At 37.3% G+C, this 23,835-nt stretch overlaps 2 protein-coding genes across 4 annotated transcripts; both read right to left on the bottom strand.

Moving 5' to 3' along the window:
- Window positions 1–67: 67 nt before the first annotated feature.
- On the bottom strand, window positions 68–4,438 carry LOC306995823 (chemerin-like receptor 1). Its single transcript, XM_079607750.1, has 2 exons — window positions 4,299–4,438; window positions 68–3,321 (listed from the first exon to the last, which is right to left on the bottom strand). Exon 2 carries the CDS (start codon window positions 3,300–3,302, stop codon window positions 2,247–2,249), a length of 1,056 nt encoding a protein of 351 aa, XP_079463876.1. The 5' UTR covers window positions 3,303–3,321; window positions 4,299–4,438; the 3' UTR covers window positions 68–2,246.
- An 11,372-nt stretch (window positions 4,439–15,810) lies between these two features.
- On the bottom strand, window positions 15,811–21,940 carry LOC306995828 (chemerin-like receptor 1). Of its 3 annotated transcripts, none has more exons than XM_079607757.1 (3): window positions 21,704–21,886; window positions 21,180–21,391; window positions 15,811–17,643 (listed from the first exon to the last, which is right to left on the bottom strand). In XM_079607757.1, exon 3 carries the CDS (start codon window positions 17,631–17,633, stop codon window positions 16,635–16,637), a length of 999 nt encoding a protein of 332 aa, XP_079463883.1. In that variant the 5' UTR covers window positions 17,634–17,643; window positions 21,180–21,391; window positions 21,704–21,886; the 3' UTR covers window positions 15,811–16,634. The 3 variants fall into 3 exon arrangements, with proteins under 3 accessions (XP_079463883.1, XP_079463882.1, XP_079463884.1); XM_079607756.1 differs by having other exon boundaries at window positions 15,817–17,643; window positions 21,180–21,247; window positions 21,704–21,940; XM_079607758.1 differs by lacking the exons at window positions 21,180–21,391; window positions 21,704–21,886 and adding an exon at window positions 20,131–21,050 and having other exon boundaries at window positions 15,817–20,047.
- Between the last annotated feature and the right edge of the window lie 1,895 nt (window positions 21,941–23,835).

Here is a 23,835-nt window from a genome sequence, read left to right as displayed (position 1 = left end):
CTTTAACATTGTGGGAGGATGCTGAAGTGGGGTATGTTGTGAAGCTCACATGCAGCACATTAATTGCAGTCAAACAAGGGTCTTTATTAGTCACAACAGAAAAGTTCAGTTAAGTCATTATACAAGTGGTTATGAAGATTAAAGAATACTTGCTTACATCAGGAATCCATTTGTATTGTGCATGTGATGGTTTGATTTACTTACTATAATTCACTGAAAATTAGGACTGTAAATCAAATGAACTCAAATGAAGCTAATTTCAAAGACATTACATTATTGTGGCAAACATGTAAATATAAAGTGGTGTCAGAGGTCAGTATATTGTTTATTTCCATGTAATGTACAATAGGCATATGACTGGCTGTTGTGGAAATTATCAATATTAAAACCTGGATGAAGGAGACAAAGTCGATTCTCAAAAGATTAAACAAAGTATTTTATTTCATGCATGAAATAAGACGTTCTCACACAGACAGCGTCTGATATGAGAAGGCCCATGGCATTCTCACGCAGAGAGCATCTGACATGAGAAGGCGAAGGCTAGTCCCTTTCGCCAATGTTATATACCCTAACACATCCTGTGTAAAAAAAACTTTGTTACCTTAAAGGGAGACGTCTTAGCTCATGATCTCATGTCTAAAACAAATTCTATCCAGACAGAACAATGTCATGTCAGCAAAAAGTTTCCTGCTTTTAGCTACAGATCTCAACTGCTGATCGAAACTGCGCACACACATATTGTCAGCCTTCACATGACACAGAGAACATTTCGTTCCTGAAAGTTTGTCCTAACTTTATACTTTTCTAAAAGCTTGGTTTTATATCTTTAATAATGTGCTTTTTGCTTATATGATTATTTTCCTTTAAATTCTTATGAGTAAACAATACATCTTCAATGTTAATAAAAGTTGTACCCATCTAAAAGTAAAAGAACTCATTAAAAAGTAAAATTTCCATAACACTGGCCTAAAATTATGTTGGTCTGTCCTTATGCTTAGTTCGCACAGGAATGGTTATTACATTCCGTCTATACAAATGACTTTGGCCAGATATTTTTTGTTGTTGCAGCACATTTTAAGATGAAGTGTCAAAGCCGTTGTTAAATAAAATACTGTTACATTTCCCATGTTGATTCTTCACAGATGTTTTAGCTGAATTCAAAATTATGCATTGCATTATGTTTTGTTGTTAGGGTTAAATCATCTCTCAGGACCTAAAGTGAACTGTATACATGCAGAGTGAGGAAAAGGGTCAGAAAATCACCCTGGATCTCTCACACCCAAGCCACATTCTCTTTGAACATTTGCCTTCTGGCCAGCGCTACAGAGCACCAGAAAAACCAGGCAAGAGAAAAGTGTTTTCCCCCAGGGAAGAAAAGTTTCTTCTACCTCATGGACAGTTACATGTTCTCCCCACTGTGCAATGATAATATGTGCAATATCACTTATATCTATTTCTTATTTCAAGTATTTAATTCTTCTTATTACATTTCCTGTTAATTCTATTCAATTTGAATAAAGCACATAGACATATCTTTATTTTTCATTTTATATCTATATGTTGTTGTCTCTGTTTACTGGAAGCTTCTTCTGTCACCAAAACAAAGTCCTTGTGTGGGCAAACATACTTGGCAATAAAGCTCTTTCTGAATTTGATTAAATGAAATATCCATAAACTTAACGGATAGTGTCATGGCAGAAAATTACGATTTCTTTTTTTGTACAGTGCAAAACTAAATACAAAATATATAGGAACAGATTTACTAAACAGGGTAAATTAGCATGAGACTGGCAATTTTCACAAATTGACTACCGCAAACCTTAGTAAATCATATTGCATTATTCATTTAAAAACTCTCCTTCCATAAATTTTGCGTCTGAAGGAGAAATTCTTACAAATGCATATGCAATAAGGTCAGCAGCAAAAATAACTGTGTCCATGCCTTTTCATCGCTAAAGTACTGTAGTTAATGGCTGGCACGAGCTGTTAGAAAATCTGGCCCTTATAGGTTTTTTTTTTTTTTTTTTTTACAATTAATCATACTAAATAAATGCATTAATCAAATGTCAAGCTCCAAAACACCTGACTAAAAGTTTCTAGTAATCCTAAAGACCTTGATTAGTTGGTGCATTTAATTATGGCTGGAACTAAACTCTGCAGGACAGTGGCCCTCCAGGAATTAAGTTTGACACCCCTGCATTAAATCGACAGCTCTAATGCAAAATGAAGTACTTCCAGTTTATCCTTCAGATATGAGTAGATGCCCTGGCATCCACCGAGCTAGAGCGAGAGAGGTAGCGACTGATCGTTCGGCCATCTTCTCCAATAGCATTCTCGATCTTTGATAAGATGGAGCTCCGGAACTTCTTCCTGAAGTCATTGCCCATGAAGACGTACAAAACAGGGTTTAAGAAGCTGTTAGCAGCAGCAACAGTTGTGCCAATGGTCAGTCCGAGAGTAATCACCTCAGTGTTGAAGGTTTCGTTTTGTTCGATTAGCACAAATGTGTGGTACGGCAGCCAGCACAGGAAGAAGGTCAGAATGAGAGCCGTCATAATTTTAAACGGTTTGTTGGACTTTGCCATCTGGGTGGCTCTCAGTCTCAGGATGATGACAGTATAACAAAAGATAATGAGGATGAAAGGCATCACAAATCCAAAAACAAAGCGGCTTGTTGCAATGATTTTGTGACTATACTGGCTGGACGTGTAGTTGTTCATGCATCGGTTTGTGCCTAGGTGATTCTGGACATCACGGAATACAATAGATGGGATACTTAAAGCTGCAGAGATGATCCATGCGAGTACAATTAACACAGAGGCTTTTCCGATAGTGCGATGATTCTGTGCCCAAACAGGAAACATGACGGCGATGCAGCGATCCATGCTGATGATGACGAGGAGGAAGATGCTGCTGAACATGTTAAGGAACATGACAAAGGACGTGAACTTGCACATGAAGAGGCCAAAGATCCAGTCCGCGGTGACACTGTAGGCGATGTTAAAAGGCAAACAGGCACAGAATATGAAGTCAGATAGAGCCAGGCTCAAGTACCAGGTAGTATTGACCGACTTCTTCATGCCAAACCCTGCAATCCAGATAACCACCGCATTTCCTCCAAGGCCCAGCAAACAGATGATCACATTGATCACCAGCAACAACAGGCAAAGAACTTGAGTGAAACATTTGGTGTGGACTGTCGTGTGGGAAGGAACTCCATCATAAGTTATACTGTAGTTATAATCTGTGTAATTTTCATAATCAATTGAATCATAGTTAAATTGAAAATCTGTTGAATCCATTGTAATTTACGTTGATTCCCTGAAAGCAGACAACAAAAAGATATTTTGTTAGGTAAATTGTTATTTAAGTATTAAGATCAGTAATATCACAGTCACTGTTCCCATATTAATATTGATCAGCAATGTCATTTCAACCTAAAAGTTCAATGTAATTAAATTTAATTTAATTTCAAATATTTAATTTTTCTTATTACATTCCCTGTTAATTCTATTCAATTTGAATAAAGCACATAGACATATCTTTATTTTTCATTTTATATCTATATGTTGTTGTCTCTGTTTACTGGAAGCTTCTTCTGTCACCAAAACAAAGTCCTTGTGTGGGCAAACATACTTGGCAATAAAGCTCTTTCTGAATTTGATTAAATGAAATATCCATTAACTTAACGGATCATGGCAGAAAATTACGATTTCTTTTTTTGTACAGTGCAAAACTAAATACAAAATATATAGGACCAGATTTACTAAACAGGGTAAATTAGCATGAGACTGGCAATTTTCACAAATTGACTACCGCAAACCTTAGTAAATCATATTACATTATTCATTTCAAAAGTAATTTTGTCAACTTGTAAAAAATAAATATAAGTTAGATTAGAAACAAATGATTTGAGAGAAAATTTTAACTGAATAAATAAAATTCAGAAAATCTTGTCATTTGTAAATCAAAATAGATTCAATATTATATAATATATAAATATTATAATAATTACAACACTGTAAAACATTCTAGACTCTTCTAGTGACTGGTCACATCTAAATTTTTCAATTGGCCCAAGTGAAATTCATTAAATTAATAAAATAAAATGTGCAGAATTTCACTTGGGCCAACTGAAAACTTTAGATGTAACCAGTCACTAGAAATATTTTAGTTGGGGAGGTTAGAATTTTTTTACAGTGAAGTACCTCTGTGCACAGAAACGTTCAAAGGTAAACACTTCAATGTGGTTTGGAGTAAATTTTCAAAAGTCTTATAAATAACCAACAGTCTCTCACCTGTTTCAGCCGAGAAACAGTGTCTCCAGCATTACCTCACCAGCACCCACTTGACATCTGACAACTGTGTCGCTTTTGCATTTATAAAGTCCTATCCTTCTCTTGAGCAATTTTGTGCATGACTGCACATGCTGTACTTCCACAAAACACTTCTCAAACTGTTTTTGTTTTCCTCATCAACAAGATCCCCTACTTTCACTTCTTGATTTTGTTCTTCTAGTTTTGGAGAAACAATAAAAATAATAAAAATAAAAAAAGCTTTGGCCATCTACAGTGAAATGACGCAATTCAGTGATGAGATCAGCCTGAGTAAGAGAAGGTTACAGCCCGTAAAGACATTAATAATAATTTAAATTGCCTCATGGCTCTATTGTCATAATAGAAGTTTTATTTTATCTCAATAAAATAATTAAAGGATCATTTAAAGTAATTTACATAGAAAAATCCCAGGTGTTTTAATTTTATTTTTATAGTATTGTCTAATAGGCAATTATTTATAGGGTTTTCTTGTATTCAATATGTAACGCTTAACATTTTTATAAAAACTTAACTATCCCCTTAAATTTGACTAAACTCACTCATCTTCCAGGAAGTGCCATCATTTTGGTGAGAAAACAACAGCACATAGTAAGTATCAGTAAATATGGATTTTTAATGAATTCTGTGATGCTTTGTGTATAGGTTGATTGATTAATCTTATTAATTTCACCATGTACAACTATCATAACATCAGCATCAAAATGAATCACGGCTGGAGGACGATGTTTATTATGCAGCCCATGCGCATGCATCAGTACATACAGTAAGACAGCAGCTTCAAATGAAAATCCTAAACGTGACAAGCCATGCTTCAGATGTGGTGGTCAGCACACCCCACGAGCCTGTAGGTTTTCCACTGCTGTATGCCATTACTGTAAAAAAAAGAGGACACATTGCTTGTGTGTGTTTAACAGCCAGCTCAGAAGAATGTTACACAAACATTATAACTCGCAAAGAAAATAATGATTACTCTGTTTACAGCACCACTACTAAATCAGAAAGAGGGGGGCAGAGGCCATATCTGGCCACTGTTCTACTGAACAAGCACACACAATGGAAGTGGATTCAGGAGCGGCCTGTTCCTTGATTAGTGAGCATATTTATCACTTATTGTGGCCCTCCAAACCTCCTGAAATACATGCAAACAATGGAATACTTAAGCAGTGGTCACAAGCAACCTTGGAAGTGAAAGGAAAAATATTTGTGGAGGTAAGGTACAAAGGAACACAAAACACACTGCCCTTGTTCGTCATCCAGGGCCAGGGCACTAGTCTGTTGGGACGGGACTGGTTTGATGCCCTGGGAATATCAGTGGAAGGAGTACACAGGGCACAGCTGCAGTCCATAGAGAAAATACTGACTGAATACTCCGAGGTTTTTCAGGACATTGGGGTTTGCCGGACCCCCCTGATCTCTATTGACATTGATTCCACAGTTACCCCACGTTTCTTTAAGGCCCGCCCATTTCCTTTTGCTTTACGTCCCTTCCTTTTGCACCGCCATGAACTCTCTGCACATAAGAACTGTTTGCTATGGGGAAGCCGTGTGGTCGTTCCTTGCTTGGCGAGGAGAGAAATACTGGCTATGTTGCATGACACGCACCCGGGCATTGTACGCATGAAGGGACTCGCAAGGAGTTACGTGTGGTGGCCGGGCGGGCATGGACCGAGACATTGAGGAGACAGTCAAAGCATGTGAAACCTGTCAGATGTCACGTGATGCACCTCCTAAGGCGAAAGTGCACCCTAGGGAGTGGATAACAAAAAGATGGTCCCAGCTGCATATTGACTTTGCAGGCCCTTTTGGGGAAAAGGGGTGTAATGTATTGACTGACTATTGCAATAGTGAGGTTCCTTTAAGAGGCTAAGAGCCTGGGGAGGGCGTGGCTGTTCCGGGAGATATGTGTTTTTGACCAGAGGTTTGACTGGTGTTTGCCGAACGAGATGCATGTTCTATGTTGCCTTGTTCAGTAAAGGTTCACAAGGTTACGGACGTCTCCTCATGTTATTCAAGTATATCACACGGAGAGTGACGCAGGGACTTCAACGGGCAACCGGGCTGGTGGCGGGTGGATGAATCGAGAGTCCGAATCCAGATGAGTGACCAACATCAGCGGAGACGAAGACACGACGAACAATCCGCCGTTTGAATGAAAGAACGAAGATCACAGGACACAGCCAAAACAGGACAGGAACAACACCGGTAACACCACAACGCTCTGACAACAAGAGACACCAGTCACAGAGAATATATAGGTGAGTGGATAAGCATCAGCTGGCGCTAATGATCAGTGGTGATCAGAGGACACGCCCACACTAATGATACACACAACAATCACACGAGACAAGGAAAAAGCAGTGAATTCATGAACCGTGACAGTTAGGCTTCAACCTGTTTGGCATCCTGTTCATTTACATGCCTACATGTTTCTGAGCTTAACCAGAGCATATTTATTACCATTTTTATAGAAATCCTTCCATAAATGACTGCAAAACCATACTATTCAATATTCATTGGTCAGTTTTTTTTTTTTTTTTATGTATTCAGTTCATGCAATCTCTTGCTCTGAATATGCAAAGCAGATCTTAAGACCCATTTCACTGACCACAACCTCAGATACGTACCTTCAAATTTATAAAAACTCAATTTATAAATTTCAGAAAAACACCAAATACTCAAATGTAAATTATACATACCTTAGCAGCCAAAAGCACCATAAGTCAGTCCATTACATGCAGATGCAATATCATACAGACATACATACATTACAAGTATGAAATGACTTTGTTGGGGAATTTACAAGAACCAGATATGATGAATGAAGACCTGACAGAATTATAATAAATTGTAGAAACCGTTACTGAAGAATTGTTTGCAGTTTCATCAACAGAAGCCAGCTTTAAGACTTACAAGGACTTCCTAAACCCTTCAGGAAGGTCTAACCCTTTACCAAGGTCTAAGCACCAAGGTCTCGTCTTTACTTCAGGTTGAATGATTCTGATTGGCTAAGAAATAGATAAACATAGTACATTTCCTCACATATTGTTACGCCCCGTCTAGGGGTAAAGGACACAACATGACATGAGAGAGTGGAACCGGGGAATCTCTTGTGTGTTTATTGAAATCAAACAAAAAGTAACATCAAAATAAATAGGGAAGTTTTCTTCAGGAGTTGACCCTGCCAAAACAACAAACAAAACTTTCTTCCTTTGACCTCTTTCCTAAAACCTAACCAAAGAAAAATAAAATAAAAGTACAATGTATTAACCTAACTCTCTAACCAAAAACAGAGATCAAAGGGTTTACAATAAACAATAATGGCGTCAAACTCTACTTTCCCAAACCCTCAAACTTCACAATGATATACAAAATGTTATTAAGCTCAAGCAAACAGTTTTGAAAGGGTAGTCCAAATTAGTGTCAGTAACAGTTAATATGGTCGAAATACCAAACAGTTTCCTACTTACAATCTGTAATTCTTTTAGAGAACAAACAATGATCGCTCTTAAGTCAAAATTCATCTAATCACGCTTACACAGCCACCAAAACCAACAGCTCTCTCGTCACAACAACACAATGTGCCCCTCAAAGGAAGTGACATCAGGACTTTTTAAGGTGTGCCTGGAATCGAAAGCACCAATCCCGATGAGCCAGTCATTAGCCTGCAGGAGCCAATCAGCACCTTGTACCTTACGGAACACACGGGACATAAAATTGGATCCCTGATCTGACTGAATTATGTTTGGCAAACCAAACGTTGTGCAGAATTTGACGATGGCCTTCACAATTGCAGGAGTTTTCAAGGTGCATAGCAGAATCACCTCAGGAAACCTGGTAGCAGAACACATTAAGGTTAACAAATAGGAGTGGCCTGACTTTCTCAGTTCTCGGCAAGGGTCCAACACAATCTATTACCAGCTTCTTGAAAGGTTCACTCATTACTGGAACATGCTTCATTGGAGCTGGAGCAACAACCTGGTTGGGCTTTCCAGCAACCTGACAAGCATGGCATGATCGACAATATTGAGTTACACTAGCTTTCATGCCAGGCCAGAAGAAGTGTTTTAACAGATTGTTATAAGTGTCATATTACGTCCCATGACGTAATCCTTCTCCCCTCCTTCTGTCTCTCTCTCTCTCTCTCTCTCTCTCTCTCTCTCTCTCTCTCTCTCTCTCTCTCTCTCTCTCTCTCTCTCTCTCTCTCTCTCTCTCTCTCTCTCTCTCTCTCTCTCTCTCTCTCTCTCTCTCTCTCTCATGCAGCACTCCAAACCATCCACAGCTGATGTTAATTAGCAGGAGTTTGGCAGCGTGTATAAAGCAGTAAAGAAGCAGTGTAAAGGAGGAATCCCTCTTCAGCTATTCCAGATGTTGTTGGTGTTATCTGCTGTGAACTAAACTTTATCTGTAAATTATGTTGTCTGAGTACAACCACAATTTAAACTGTGTGAGTTTAAACCGTGTAAGGAGTTGGGTGCCAATTTGTTTGGAGTATCCACTCCTTAACTTTTTCTCCTGTTTATAGTTTTCGTTAGTCAGGAAGAGAGGTAAGATAACTGTCTTTAATTTTGATTTCTTTTTGTTAGGGAATTTAACTGGGTTTAAACTTCAGGAAGCCCCTGTTTTGTTTGTTATTTTGGCCTGGCCCTCTCCTGACGATTTGGTTACTAAACTAATTTCTTTACCTATCTGATCTTCAGATTGTTTTATAAATATATTGGTTAAATCTTTAATAAAGAAAATAACTATTTAAGTAAACTCTTTCAGTTTCCTTTTGTGGCAAGGTGTAAATCAAAGGTGTTGTGTAAATCTTTTGAACATAACTGGGAGAAAGACAGAGCTGGGATAGAAGAAAAGGAGATTTCTCACGTTTATTTCTTTATTTCTTTATTATTGTTACATTCCCCTTTAAATCCCCTAGACTGCAGAGAGGGGGACCGTAACATAAGTTTTCTTGATACCTAAATGTCCAGACAATTCATTATCATGAGCAACACATAGAACATACTATCTGTAAGAATTCGGCACAACTACCTGGAAAACAGAGTTCCAGTCACGTTTTGCTTCAGGACTCCTACCCATAAGTACTCCGTCATCTAGAAAATAATCAAATACATGATCATGTAACACTGTTTTATCCACCACAGCAGTAAAACAAGAAGTCAAGGTACCATCAGATTATTGTGCTTTGATTAGGTGCTTCCTGTCAAAAGGAAAGTCAATATCTGGTCCAAAGCTCAAATTTTGTATCTTCATGTCTAAACCAGTTTTCACATCTGGCAGATCTGAGCACATGAATGAGACCGAGAGATCAAGTTCTTCTTCAAACTTACGAGCCTGGGCTCGCTTGGCCTGGGCACACAGGACTGAAATACGTTTGGTTTAGTCCATACAGGATTAGTTTCTGACATACATGGTACAGTATATCAACTACTTCAGGAAGACAAGACACCTTGCTTCCGAATAAATCAGTCCTAAGGATTAGAAAAATGCCTTTCAGTGGCAGCTGAGACTGTACGGCTATTTTAGCTAACCCAGTCACAAGAGAGGAACGTAAATATACCGTGTGAAGGGGAACCCTGACTACCACAAGTTCAATTCCTTGAACTAGGACATCTGAGCCACAGCTGGACTTTGTTGAAAAAGGAAGTACATCTACCAAGATAAACCATTGGGCCGCGCCCGTATCTCTCAAAATGCGTACATGTTTATGCTCGGTGTCTAATTCAGAAAAGGAGACTGTACCATCACACACAAATGGTTCAAAAGTGGGATCAATCGAAAGCATAGACTCTGAAGAGTGAGTACGCACAAATGCAACACTTTTATGTGTATTCTGTGCTTTCCTCTGATTCTTACGTTGTAATACAGGACATACTGCAATCAGATGACCCTTCTCACGACAGTAAAAGCACTCATGAGAATCAGCACCCTGCTCATCATACTGGACAATCACAGTTTTAGGGTCGTGACTACGTTCCGCGATACAATGAGAAAAACTTAAAGGGGAAAATACAACTTTGTGGGTAAGCACAAATTCATCAGCAAAGATGGCAGCTTCGGTGAGTGATGTCACCTTTTGCTCATTCAAATTAACTACTATCTTTTTAAAAAAACACAATTCTTAAACTCCTCTACTTGGATTAACTCATTAAGTTGCTCAAATGTGCTGATTTTACTTGCTGCACACCACCTCTCAAACAGAATAGTCTTTTCTCGGACAAATTCAACAAAAGTTTGGCTGAAGGTTTTCACATGCTTTCTAAATTTTTGCCGATAGGCTTCTGCAACAAGCTCATAAGCTCGTAACACAGCGGATTTCACTACATCGTAGTCTAGACTTTGTTCTAAAGTCAATGTCGAACATACTTCCTGCGCTTTACCCACGAGTTTACACTGTAAACGTAAAGGCCAAATATTCTTCAGCCATTGCAAAGCAGCAGCGATACATTAAAAAACAGTGAAATAAGTATCAACTTCACTTACTCTAAATGCGGGAACTAACGAAATTTCTCTGGAAATATCGAATTCAGTTTGACTCACCGGTTAAATATGCGATGCAGCGGGAAGAGGCGATGAGGTAAGAGCCGGCACAGGAGTAGCATTACCCTGCAATCCAGGAGAAGAGGGATTCAGCGTCTGCCCAGTCTTTTGCTCAATTTCCAGCTCATTCAGCCGGATGTCTCTATTTGTCTCAAGCTCAAGTGCTCGGACATGCAAAAGTTGACTCTGGTACTGCTGTCAGCCTAACACCACACCTAACTCCTTTAGTCGGATTGCAAGCATTTTTCCTTTTGGTGAAGAGGTACTATCGGGATCTATGCGTATGTCTTCCTCAGACTTCAGCTCCGTTTCTAAAGCTTCTAAATTGTCAGAAAACACTGGATTTGTAGCAACACTCGTTACCTCAGGTTCACCAGGTAAGATCCTTTGTTTTACCAACTCCTTGGGCAAGGCCTCCTTAATATCCATCTTTAGCTCTTTTCGAGGCACGTCAATATAAAAAAAATCTGCAATTAACCATAAATCATCTTTCCGATAATTCCCAAGTTGTTCTTCTGTAGGCGCAAATTTATTAGGCGTAGTCGTAAATTTATCAAGTTAAAATTGTAACGTCATAGTAAACCCTCTACTTTCTTTCTCACTTGATGAAAACCACCAGACAAACACAAGAAGAAAAAATTCTGCAAAAGCAGTGAGCACACAAATATACAATTTCATACCCTGTAACTAAATGTGGCATACATTTAATAGGACGAGCCCCATCGAATGCACCAATCCCGATGAGCCAGTCATTAGCCTGCAGGAGCCAATCAGCACCGTACCTGGACACAAACACTTCCAAAAACAAAAGAGAGAAAAGAAAACAAGAGAATACAAAACAATTGGTTGTAACAATATCCAGATTGATTATCAGGCTGACACCCGAACCCTGGTTTTAGGCCTTCCAGGTCACAGAACTGTGTTTCTAGATGCCAGCTTGTCTGGAAAAACAAGTCAGTCAATCTCCACAGTGCCAGTTGTCCACTTCCAATACCACTTTTCTCAAAACAAAGAATACTAACACAGGATCCAGCCTCGTCAAGGTTGAAATTGGTCAAGCTGGAAACTTCCCCAAAACATCCTGATAACATGTTCTTTCTCTCAGTGAGAGGCACAGACAAGTCATTCAGATAATTTTTATATGTAGAAAAATATTGATTATTAATTAATACTTTGATTATAAATCACTCAAAAGGAAATATATATATATATATATATATATATATACAATTTTGGTAACACTTTACAATAAGGGTGCACTAATAAGCATTAATTCATGCTTAACTAATGCACAGATAATTCTAAATTAATGTATTACTAATGATTATCTATTCATTAATGATTGCCTCATTAGCAACTAATGAAGAGTCTGTCTGGTTAATATATTAGTTCATATATTAATTGTTATTAATTAAATATGTAAGTGTGTATTAATTCCATACTACCTTATTTTATTAACTAATAGTGTTAATTACCACAATGAGCCAAAGCCTTATATTTCAACTTCCAGATAATACAGGTAAACTAATGTGCATTAATACATTATTAATTACAGCATTAGTAGTGTGTGAATTACTACAATGTTTTTGGAAACCAGTGTTTAATAAACAGCTTTTATAAACTCTAGTGATGGTCATTAATGATTAATTAATCATTAGCTAACAACCATTATGTTGTGACTTTACTTGTTGAGGCACATCATTATTAACTCATCATGTAGTAATTGTTGTAATTGACACTCTACTAATGCTGTAATTAATAATGTATTAATGCATATTAGGCTCATTGTGGTAATTAACAAATTAATGAACACAATTAGTTAATAAAATAAGTGATTATGGAATTAATCCACAATTACATATTTAATGAATAACAATTCATATATGAACTAATATATTAACCAGACAGACTCTTCATTAGTTGCTAATGAGGCAATCATTAATGAATAGCTTAGATAATTATTAGTAATACATTAATTCAGTATTATCTGTGCATTAGTTAAGCATGAATTAATGCTTATTAGTGCACCCTTATTGTAAAGTGTTACCATAATTTGTTTTACTTACCATAGAAACAGCCATGAAAGAATGGCACGAGGCCGGTGGCGTGATTGATGATGAGCGCCACCTGTGCGCTTCACCGGTCTCGTGTGACAGTGAAGGACAAGTGAGGACCAAGTCTGGACATTATGTTGTTTTCTTTATGTATGTACGGCAGTTATCCGTGGAGCTGCCACTTTTACTTTCCTTTTTATGTTTATTCAGTAAAGTTTGTGAAACGCTCACTGGTTCCTGACTCCTTACCACAAATAATCTTATACAGACCAGTCAGAAACTATTTGCACCTTGCATTTGCAGAGTTTAGTTCCAACCCTGCTCCAGCACACATACCTGTATTTTTCCAATAATATGAAAGGACTTGATTAGCTTGATCGCGTGCGTTTAACTATTGCAGCTAAAATAAAGGGCTGTGCCCCTCCAGGAACTGAGTTTTGCACCCCTGGTCTATGTGCTGTGGAATCTTTCATAACTTTTGGAACTTCTTTGGGCGCTCTAAAGTCCGGTTACACTCACGATGTGGAAGAATTGATGAGACTCAGGGTATATTGAAGACAATTTATGCCGCACAGAAACTCTTACTAACCGAAAACAAAATTAAACAGTTTTATCTTTTCTCTAATGAAATTAATTTATGCTAAAATAGCTAAAATAGAAATTATAGTTTAGCATTTCATGACCCTTTAAGAGTAATTTGTTCATGAATCAGAATACACAGGTCATGTTGTATGTTTGTTTTGGGGTTAAGAAAGTGATGAACGCCAAAAAGTGCGACTGGAAACACTGCTGTTCCTGTCTGCTTCATGTAAGGAATATTTTAAGTACATGTAAGATGTTTTTGTTTATGGTTGGCACTAAACTCAGCAGGAAAGTGGATCTCGAGTTTACCATCTCTGATCTGATGGATTTCTCTTCACACAGGATTTCTCTTCACACGTGAGTGACCACATGTTGAACAGCTACTTCATAGAATATTGTGTCTGTAATCTTGAAACATTTATGTTATAATTTAAATTATATTTTATGAACAAAGTACAGGAAGAACACGTTCTAGTGATCTATCCAATCAGCACAAGAGGAGGCCTATATAGATATATATATAGCTTACTCACATATGTTCCTCTACAGCTTTCTGCATCCCTTCCGCCACCCCGACTCCTCACTCTTGGCTATAGTTTCCTATCCCAGCTAGAGAGACTAGGGAAGTCCTCTGGGTTCGGGCCAAAATACAGAGCTTGACGCCATCTCCTCGGACAAGCCGTCAAATACGCGTACTCTTTATGCTGTCCGATTACTGGACAGTTAATTCACAAGTTTATTTTATATACCATTCCAAAGCAGAGAAATTGTGTTTTAATGCTTTCTGTAAACCAGCCAAATGCAATCCCACTTAAAAAATCAGAAGCAGGAAGAACCAAGAACCAAGATCCCATCCTCCTCAGGTTGCTCTATAAATAAACATGAAATGAAAATAGCGACCGCTCCTTTTTCCCTATTGTGACGTATATCTGAGCATGTCAAACAAGACATAAATGGGATAGATGTTGTATTGATTCTTCATTTAACCCTAAAATAGGCAAGAGTGAAAAATTATCAGCAAAAAAAATATTTCATGTCACTTGAAGTCATCTACTTAAATAAAACAAATCCAAATAATTGTTTTTATATCAGTTGTATCTCCCAGGATACATTACCCTATTAGCATGTTTTAACATGTTGTTAACAAGATTTAGCATGTTACTAGCATTTTATCACGCTGCTAGCATTAATTAGCATGTTGCTAGCATGATTTAATATTTTGCTAGCATGAATTAGCATATTGCTAACATGTTCTAAGCAAGTTTCTAGGCTTTGCCAGTGATAGATATGTAGTGGATGTGGCTAAAATACTAAATTAGAGTTATTGTATTAAAGTTTTGACCACCTCAATGTAAGTCTATGGGCTTTTTATGATCTTTAATCTTCATTTTTAGGAAAACCATAAGTCGGATCAGTTTGAAGAGCTGAGTTTGTTGCCCAGCCCTATTTGTTTGAACCGTGAGAAGTGTCTACACTCACAGTCTCACCTAAGCTTACGCTGCTCTTACATTCTACATCATACGTCGTGATCAGAGGTCACTCTTCCGCCGGAACCAGACTTGCGTACGGACTTTACCGGAATTCAATATTTGTAAAATTATAAATATGGATATTTTTACAAAATCGCATCGCTTTGCTTCAAACGGCCTTTAATAACCCCCTGGAACCGAATGGATAACTTTTATGATGGATGGATGCACTTTTTAGGGCTTCAAAATCTATGGTAAAATTCACTCCCATTATAAAGCTTGGAAGAGCCAGGATATTAAAAAAAATAAAACTCTGATTGTGTTTGGCTGATAGAAGAAAGTCATGTAAATGGCTTGAGGGTGAGTACATTCTGGGATAATTCTCAATTTTAGGTGAACTAACTCTTTAAAATACAAAGGCCATTGCACACCGAGTCCGAAATTCGCATCCGAAATTTTCGCACGTTAAAAAATAAATACAACCTCACGTTATGTCAATCACGCTTGCACACTGCCTCCGGAACTTTCGTCCGTCATAAAAAAAATCGAAACGGGTTCAGTTTGAATGGTGTTTGAATGGTGCTTTGACAATTCAGAGCCACCAAATCACGAATACGAAAAAACGCATACGAAAATTTCGGACTCAGTGTGCAATGACCTTTAGTCTTGAGTTGTCTCAAGTACTACTCTAGAGTTGTCTTCTACACTTTGCACAATGCCAATGCACAAGCTAATAATAGCAGTGAAAAAGTTCAGCCTTGACAGGAAATTTTGTGCTCACCGCAGAAACACAAACAGTACATGGTGCAGGTGTCAACAGTCAAAACTCACTTTTTGCAATTACTTTACTTATTTGCAATTATTCAGCATATGCAATTGTATTTAATGTCAGCTATAATGTAAATGTTACATATAGACATGTGATAAATATATATTTGAAAGAAGCTAGCACTCTGAGCTGCTCTGATGATTGACAGATGAATTGTCACCATCTATTGAATGCTTTGAAACACTTTTCCCATGCATGTTTAGAGCAACTGCATGCTCTGTCAGCATCTTGCATCATGGACCTCATTCATGCAATGCGTGCAGAATGACATCCTCTGTAAATCATATTTAAATCTACTCTTACATAAAATCAGTCTGCATGTTAAATAAGGCCCAATGCACACAGACATGTTCTCATTATTACTTTGGATCACCGTCTATTCTCTCTTTCTAATTTGAAAAAACAAATAAACAAACAAACAAACAAACATATAATCATATATTCATTTGTATTATATTCGTTACACCATAAACAGGTTTATACATGGTTACATTTACACTGTGTATATATAAGATACATTAAAGTATTATGAAAACACAGCAACAATATTATAATACAGCACCAATATAAAAAAGAATATAAGAAAAACAATGGCAAAAAAGTTGCCATATAAACTTGATTCATATATACAATAGGAAATATATATTAGGTTAATAGTGTAGCAATTCTTATTGAATGAATGAGACCAATAAGAGAATGAGAAAGTGTATACATACTGTATGATACTGTTTAACAACATGATGTTGTTCATAACAAAGAATGAAATTGGACAATACAGGGGGCCATAGAGAATCTTGGTTTTGCCATTTCAGAGTTTGATTTTCTAATGATTAAAGTTGCCTAAGGGCACCCTATCAATGCGATTCTCAGTGTGATCCGGGTCATGCTCCATCCACTTCATTTTAATACTGCGTCCCAGTAACAAATAGATGAGTGGGCTAGTAAAGAGGTGGGTTGTGGCCAGTACGGTAGCAACTGGAAGTCCATATTTCGGCATATTTTCACCCAGGCTGCCGCTTACAGTGGCCTGAAGCATAGTTAAGATGATTTGAGGGGCCCAGCACACAAAGTAGGCAATCTTTATAGCACAGATGATTTGTGCCTGCTTCCTACATAATTTACATAATTTATGAGATGTCACACAGCAGCTGAGAAACATTACCAAAGCTGGCACCACTAGCCCGAGGAGAAATCGCATGACAACGACAGCCTTCAGCCTTGCAGTGCCGTCTTGAGTTGTTCTGGATTTGTCCAAGTCATAGTCATCAATGCACTGAAGATATTGGATCTCTCTGGAAAGCAGCGAAGGACATGCCAAGACTGCTGCAATAGTCCAGGAGAATGAAATCAGAATGATGTTACAATTCTTGATCTTTTTTGTGCACATGTTCTTTAAAGTAGATTTAATGCTCCAGAGACTCAGCATGGTTGCCGTGAAGAACATACTGCCGTAGGTCACATATGATGACAGCTTGCAGCTTGCATTTCCGTAATTCCATTTAAATTCATTGTAAACATACAGGAGCTGAAACACAACAGATGTACAGGAGACTAAATGTGTTACAGCCAACGCCATAATCCAAATGGCAACCTCCTGAAAACTCTTGTATTTCCGGCAGATGATGACAATGACGGTGAAGTTGAGGGGCACAGCAAGGATGAGAACAATAAAATATGTAATGAAGTAGGTCATCCAGATATGATTTTTGTACTGATTACTGCTTGTATTCATTTCAACTTTTTTAAGTTCTTGAATGATATAATCATAGTCCATGTTGGTCCAGGGACTGTTGGTTACATTAACCGTAGTTACTGTCGACATCTTGTAAATCCTGAAACAAAATGAAATGGATTATTTCACTGTGAATACGCTGCCCTAGAAGCAGAGCACAAGGCATAAGCGAACTAACATTTGAGCATTTGAATAAGATTTTGAGCCTTAGAATTTGGATAATTTGGCAGGGAGTCAGAATTCGGACCAACACTGGCAATCGGACAGTCGGATGAATTTCTGGCATGTCAGAAATTTTGATCACCCCTCAGAGCTGCGAAGTTTACGATTTCCTCACTGCGAATCCGCGAAGACAGAAGTTAAACATTTCATCTTTAATGCAGCAAGAAAGAAAACGAAAAAGAGGGAGATCTTTAAGTTCTGTAGCTGTCAGCCTAGCTGCTATTTAGCAAACTGTTGCTTACCTCCAGTTCGTGTTGCAAAATGGAATAATCGGATAAAATGGAATAATCCATTTATCCGGATTTAATCCAATGGAGTAATCCATATTACCCACGTCTTCCAAGCCGCCAGCGTGTACCGGCGCCTCTTTTATTTACTTTATCATTAATTTACTTGTTTCACTTTTACTTTATTTAGCCTACTCATTTATTTAGTATTTACTTAATTTTATTATCACAGGAAATGTGAACCATTATCCATCATTTGGCAATTATGAAAAATGTTACGTCGCTATAGCCTATTGGACTCTTTTCGTTTTAAACCATAAAGACGAGTCAGTGGATATCACACAACACAAGCAATGCAAACTTTGCGTGAGAGTTATGCCGGTGAAGAAGTCTCCAACAAGTAAAAGTAAAAACTGACTAGATTTCGGCACATATTCCTGCAAAGACAACTAGAGATAGGGCTAAATCAAAAAGAGAAGTAGGGTGAAGTCAGCAAAATTGGGACATCAGCTAAATGGGAAAAATAAGCTTTTTGGTGAGGTGCTCTAAGTAAATTGTGATAATGGTGGGTGGTCTTGAAATGTTGTCACAACAGTACATAATTTGAATATCAACATTTGATTGGTCAAATATAAACGATGCGAGCGTGGTTACTACTCAAGTGCTGGAATATCTGAGAAAGCACATGTTAAGTGCCTGTAGCTACATAGTTTAAGTCTATAAAATTGTTAAGGTTAAAATTCTAATACAAACAGTATTTTAATATACAATATACATTTGTATTACATCTGTTCGTATGATTACGCAATGATGTGCAAAATTCTTCGTTCCATTATTTGGGATTTTTTTTTTTTTAGCTTAACATGTTAGATAAAATGGGACAGTAGCATTCAGCTAAAGTGGGACATCCTATACAATAAAATATAATAAATTGCTTAATGTAAAAAGTTTTGTTTTAAATAAAATGTCACAAAGCTATGCAGAAGAAAAAAAATGTCAGCCAAACAAGAGAAGTATCAGTGGAGTAAACAAAGAATAAAAGAGGCAACCAATGAGTACAGGGTAAGACTGGAGGCAGGCCAGGAACCTACGTTTCATTTTTATTTTGCCAGGGCATGATGTGTTCCAAAATACACCCTTGAAAAAAAAGAGTCGTCTGAGAAGAAGCTAGCAAACATGTTGAAGCTTCTTTTGCAGAGATGTGCAAAATATAGCTTTTGAAAATGTGTGTCCCACTTTACCAATTGACAGTTCGCAAAACCCCGCCCTCGAACGGTTCTCGTCCAATCCTAGCTCAGCAACTGTAACTAAGGAGAAGGACCTCCGTCAAACATTCCGATTTCAGCAAGATAGTGAAACGATGCGCCTATGGCAGTGAGGTCTGCACGAGCTTAAAACTTGCTGTATTTTATGATTGCTTGCAACTATACTTAAAAAATAGGCTACATGTACAAACACCGTTTCACTACGGCACTGCTGCCCCTCATCAGTCAGCAAACAAGAGAGAAAAAAAGAGAAAAAGCACGGACTTCTCAATTCTGGTTCTCACTTGTTTGACGGGCGTAGTAACAATAACTAAGGGGCGTGGCTTTTGCGAACAGTCAATTGCACTGTCTCAATTTACATAAAAACGTCTGTAGAATAAAAATGGGTTCTGATCATTATTGAATCTCTGTATAGGCCTATATCTTAAAAACCCACCCATATTCCTTAAAAAAAAACGTAGTTGGAGATACAAGAGACTTTGAGCATTTGTTTAAAACATTAATAGTGTAGGCGGAATATATGAATTTGTATTTAATACACAGTTTACCAAAAAAGTGTCCCAATTTTCCTGACTTCACCCCTAGCTATTTCGTGTTAAACTAGTTGGTTTTGAAATAAAGCTGCTCTTCATTTTCATTGATGACATTTTATTGCAGTGTTCGGACATATTATAGGCTAGACTGTTAATCATTTTCATTATAGGCCTAATTCCTTGTAGCCTATAATCGACCTAAATGTTTTTAAATCATTTTTAATGAGGAGTAAGCTTCTATATAATCTTTTATTATCCTCGCAGCTCGTCGATTATGGGGTGATGCGCTATGAAATGATTGTGTTCAGCAAATTAATTAGCCTATAATTTAATAATAAACGTAGGCCTACTCTAATAATAGCCTAACAATAAAATACTAGTAATAATAGACCTAATACTATAATAATAATGTAATACATAAATTGGAAATGCCAAATCGTCTTGATATTAAGAGCTTGTTGTAACAATATCTGAATACAGTCATAGTCGATCGCCGCAACCCGGTACGGGGGTTTGTAGCGCATATTTCACACGTAGTGCGCGCAGTCACGTCACAGCTCGACGTTCGGACCATAGTGTGAGCACATAAATCCTGAGCTTTGGCTTTACATCGCATGCGATCTTGGCTACACACTACACACTCCGAGGGGCCCCCAAATAAAATTCTGCTTAGGGCCACATAAAGGCTTGGGCCAGCCCTGTCTGGAAGGGACGGGTTCTGTTCATGTTTTTTTGTGTTCTTAAAAGAATTGTTCAGACAAAAAAAGCTTTACATAAGTGATGAATATGAACAGACATAAGTTTTGTTTTTGAGTGAACTGTTCCTTTAAGGAGGAGTAAAACATGTTTCTCTGTCCAAATGACGCACACGTAAATGAAAGCATGGAATGCTCTCATGTTTTCTTCAAGGATAAAACCTCATCTTATATTATAGAAATGTCTTATGTCTATAGTCAACGGCACTGAAATCTTTATACTTTGATCAGTGATGAATGCATTTAAATGCCTTATATTATAATCAGGGAAAAAACATTAGATACTTCTTAGTAAGTCAACAGAAAAACTGTAAAACCTTACCGTAGTAATTCAAATATCACACACACACACAAAAAAAGCAAAATGTAATATTATGAATTAAAACATTTACAAAGCATTTCCATAACAAACAGAAAAATCATTGCCCAGTTAAGTCCAAAAACAGCAATATCTGCAAAACAACACTCCATGCATGTTAAAAAAATAAAAATCTTATTGTGCATTATTGCACACCAGTTTTGAAATCAAATTACATCTGCATGTTATTTATATATATTTATTTATATTTTTTTATTATTATTTATTTGGTTTGAATGCTTTGCTTTCTGCATACTTTCTGCAAAATATTCTTACCTTTGGCTGTTTGGCAGCAACAGTGCAGAATGAAGAAAATCAGAAGACTGTGTCCATCTGAGAGACCTCTGAAAATGAGTAGTAACAGTGCACTGAATCTTTAAGTTTCTTTTTGACGGTTGCAGCACACGCTTGTTTTCGTCAGCTGCAATTTGAGCTGCAGGATTTCTTTGGTTTTTGGACTGAGTCCAAAAATCCAAACAACTCAGTCCCTGTTGGATTATGTTGTTACATAACCGCATATGGAAAAAAATTGAATTCTTCTTAATGTAACCATATTTAAAATGTCATGCCATTTATGCTAAAAGTTGTGGTTTTTGTGGTTAAGTTTAAAAGAGAGACTTGAAATCTCATAACAAGTTGCCACATGTTGTTAACAGCAACAGCACCACCAGATTTAATCTTGAAAAAAATATTTTGATAAACCTTTCTAGTAGCTTCACTCGGATTACATTTTCAAGAGCACTTTAGACACTGAAGTCTTAAAAGTTTAGCTCAAAGATAATGAATTAAAAGCAACCTACCTTTATGTTTTACTCTGTCGCCTTCCAGATCATGTGGGAACTGAGCTGACTGTTTAGCCTAAGGGACAAGCAGAAGAGTTAGAAAATCTAAATAGTTGAGGTTTCATGCCAACTGCATGCAGGATGTACCAACATAACACTGAGTTAACTTGTGTGCAGTTAATGATTAAGCGTTTGTTTTGTAACTAACAAAACTGAAACTATTCTATACTGGAGGTCCTATGCGTGGGAAATGGCTTCATTGGGTTCATAAATAGTTAACTCTTTCTCTGCCATTGTTTTTAAAAAGGTTGCCAGCCACCACCTACATTTTTGTTCATTTTCACAAAATGGCCCCCAGAATATTTTGTTATATGAATATCAGAACATGCAATATAGGCCCATAAAAAGAAAGAACATAGCCTCTTAAATTAAGCAAAACCTGTTTTATTCTAGCTTCATGCATTTTTTTTATCAACACTTGCATGTGTGTAAGGTTCATAAAAAAGGTTCATCAATTATTTTATTTATTTTTTACAAAAATTGCGTAAAAAAAAGAAAAAAAAGAGACTACAACGTGCATAAGCAATGCTTTTATCGCTTGTTTCTCCTTCTTTCTTTCTTTTTTTTGCCTGTGTTTTAATCTGGATATTCTGTCCTCTTTCATAAGTTGCGTAATAGCGCCTCCTACGTATAAAAATGAAATCATGCAAAGCCGTAAAATTCCGTCAATGACAGGGAACGAGATAAAATAAGACTACAATTTTAACTAAAAATAAGCATCATGACAATATTCACAAACTAACATTCTTAATGCAGCATACGCTGAACAGTCTTGACGTAGTGTAATGATTTGATAGGTATTGCGAAACTTTGCTCCTAATAAAGCCTATATTAGAAGAGGGTGCATTAATAATAATTTGTTACATTTATATAACGCTTTTCTGGGTACTCAAACCACTTTACATGGAAGGGGGGAATCTCCTCAACCACCACCAATGTGTTTAGCATCCACCTGTATGATGCGACGGCAGCCATATTGCGTCAGAACGCCCACCACACACCAGCTTACTGGTGGAGAGGAGACAGTGATGAAGCCAATGGGGATGATTAGGAGGTCATGATGGACAGAGGCCAAAGGGGCAAATTTGGCCAGGATGCCGGGGTTACACCCCTACTCTTTTTCGAAGGACATCCTGCAATTTTTAATGACCACAGAGAGTCAGGACCTTGGTTTAACGTCTCATCCGAAGGACGGTGCTCTTTGACAGTATAGTGTCCCCATCACTATACTGGGGCGTTAGGACCCACACAGGCCACAGGGCAGTGTTGGGGAAGTTACTTTTAAAAAGTAGTGTTTGCTCGTTAATCGTTACTTCTTAAAAAAGTAATCCGTTACTTTACTTAGTTACCCCCTTTGGAAAGTAACTTTTTACGTTACTTTTATTGGCAGAACCCAATTTCTGTTCCTAAATGTGTAGGCCTACATAAAGTTATACTATGAACTCTACCTATTGAAAAACTAGAAGAAAAATACTTTTACGCTAAAAGTTTGGGTTCATTTATGAGACGAGCTCCAGTTCACGAGCCGGCGCGGAGCTCCTGAGAAGTCCTGATTATATTGCCTGCTATATTTACTTCTTATTGACTTTATTAAATCCAGGCAATTGGTTGATGAAACATTGATTAAAATTAAGATACAATTAAGATACAATTAATACAAAACAAAATTCACTTTAAAGAAAGGCTTTCTACAAAAACAAACTTAATGAAGTGGTCAAAATCATGTCTGCCCACTCCATTTGTCTCCTGATTGCGCATCTTATCTTACTCATGCTTTTCACTTTTCATACAATCAACATAGATGAAATAAAAAAATTATTTATTTAATTAATCGTTTTCTTTAATGACAAGGCAACAACTAGGCCTATTAGCCTACAGTAAAGATACATTTTATGTCGGAGAGGGATTTGAGTGAACGCCATCCGGTGAGCATGTGGGGGGAGAGGTACGATTTTCGAACAATCATCGAATATTATATAGCTTGATATGCAAAATGAAATTTCTTGATTTTGCTTAATATTTGGACTTTATACTTTATATCTTGGACTACAGAGTGATATGGCTGCTGGCTAAGTCAGTAAACCTCTTTT

Source organism: Phoxinus phoxinus, assembly GCF_949152265.1.
Source record: "Phoxinus phoxinus genome assembly, chromosome: 3".
NCBI classification, from domain to species: domain Eukaryota; kingdom Metazoa; phylum Chordata; class Actinopteri; order Cypriniformes; family Leuciscidae; genus Phoxinus; species Phoxinus phoxinus.
The sequence above is the reverse complement of the archived record's forward strand: the minus strand, read 5'-3'. Positions and strand labels throughout refer to the sequence as shown.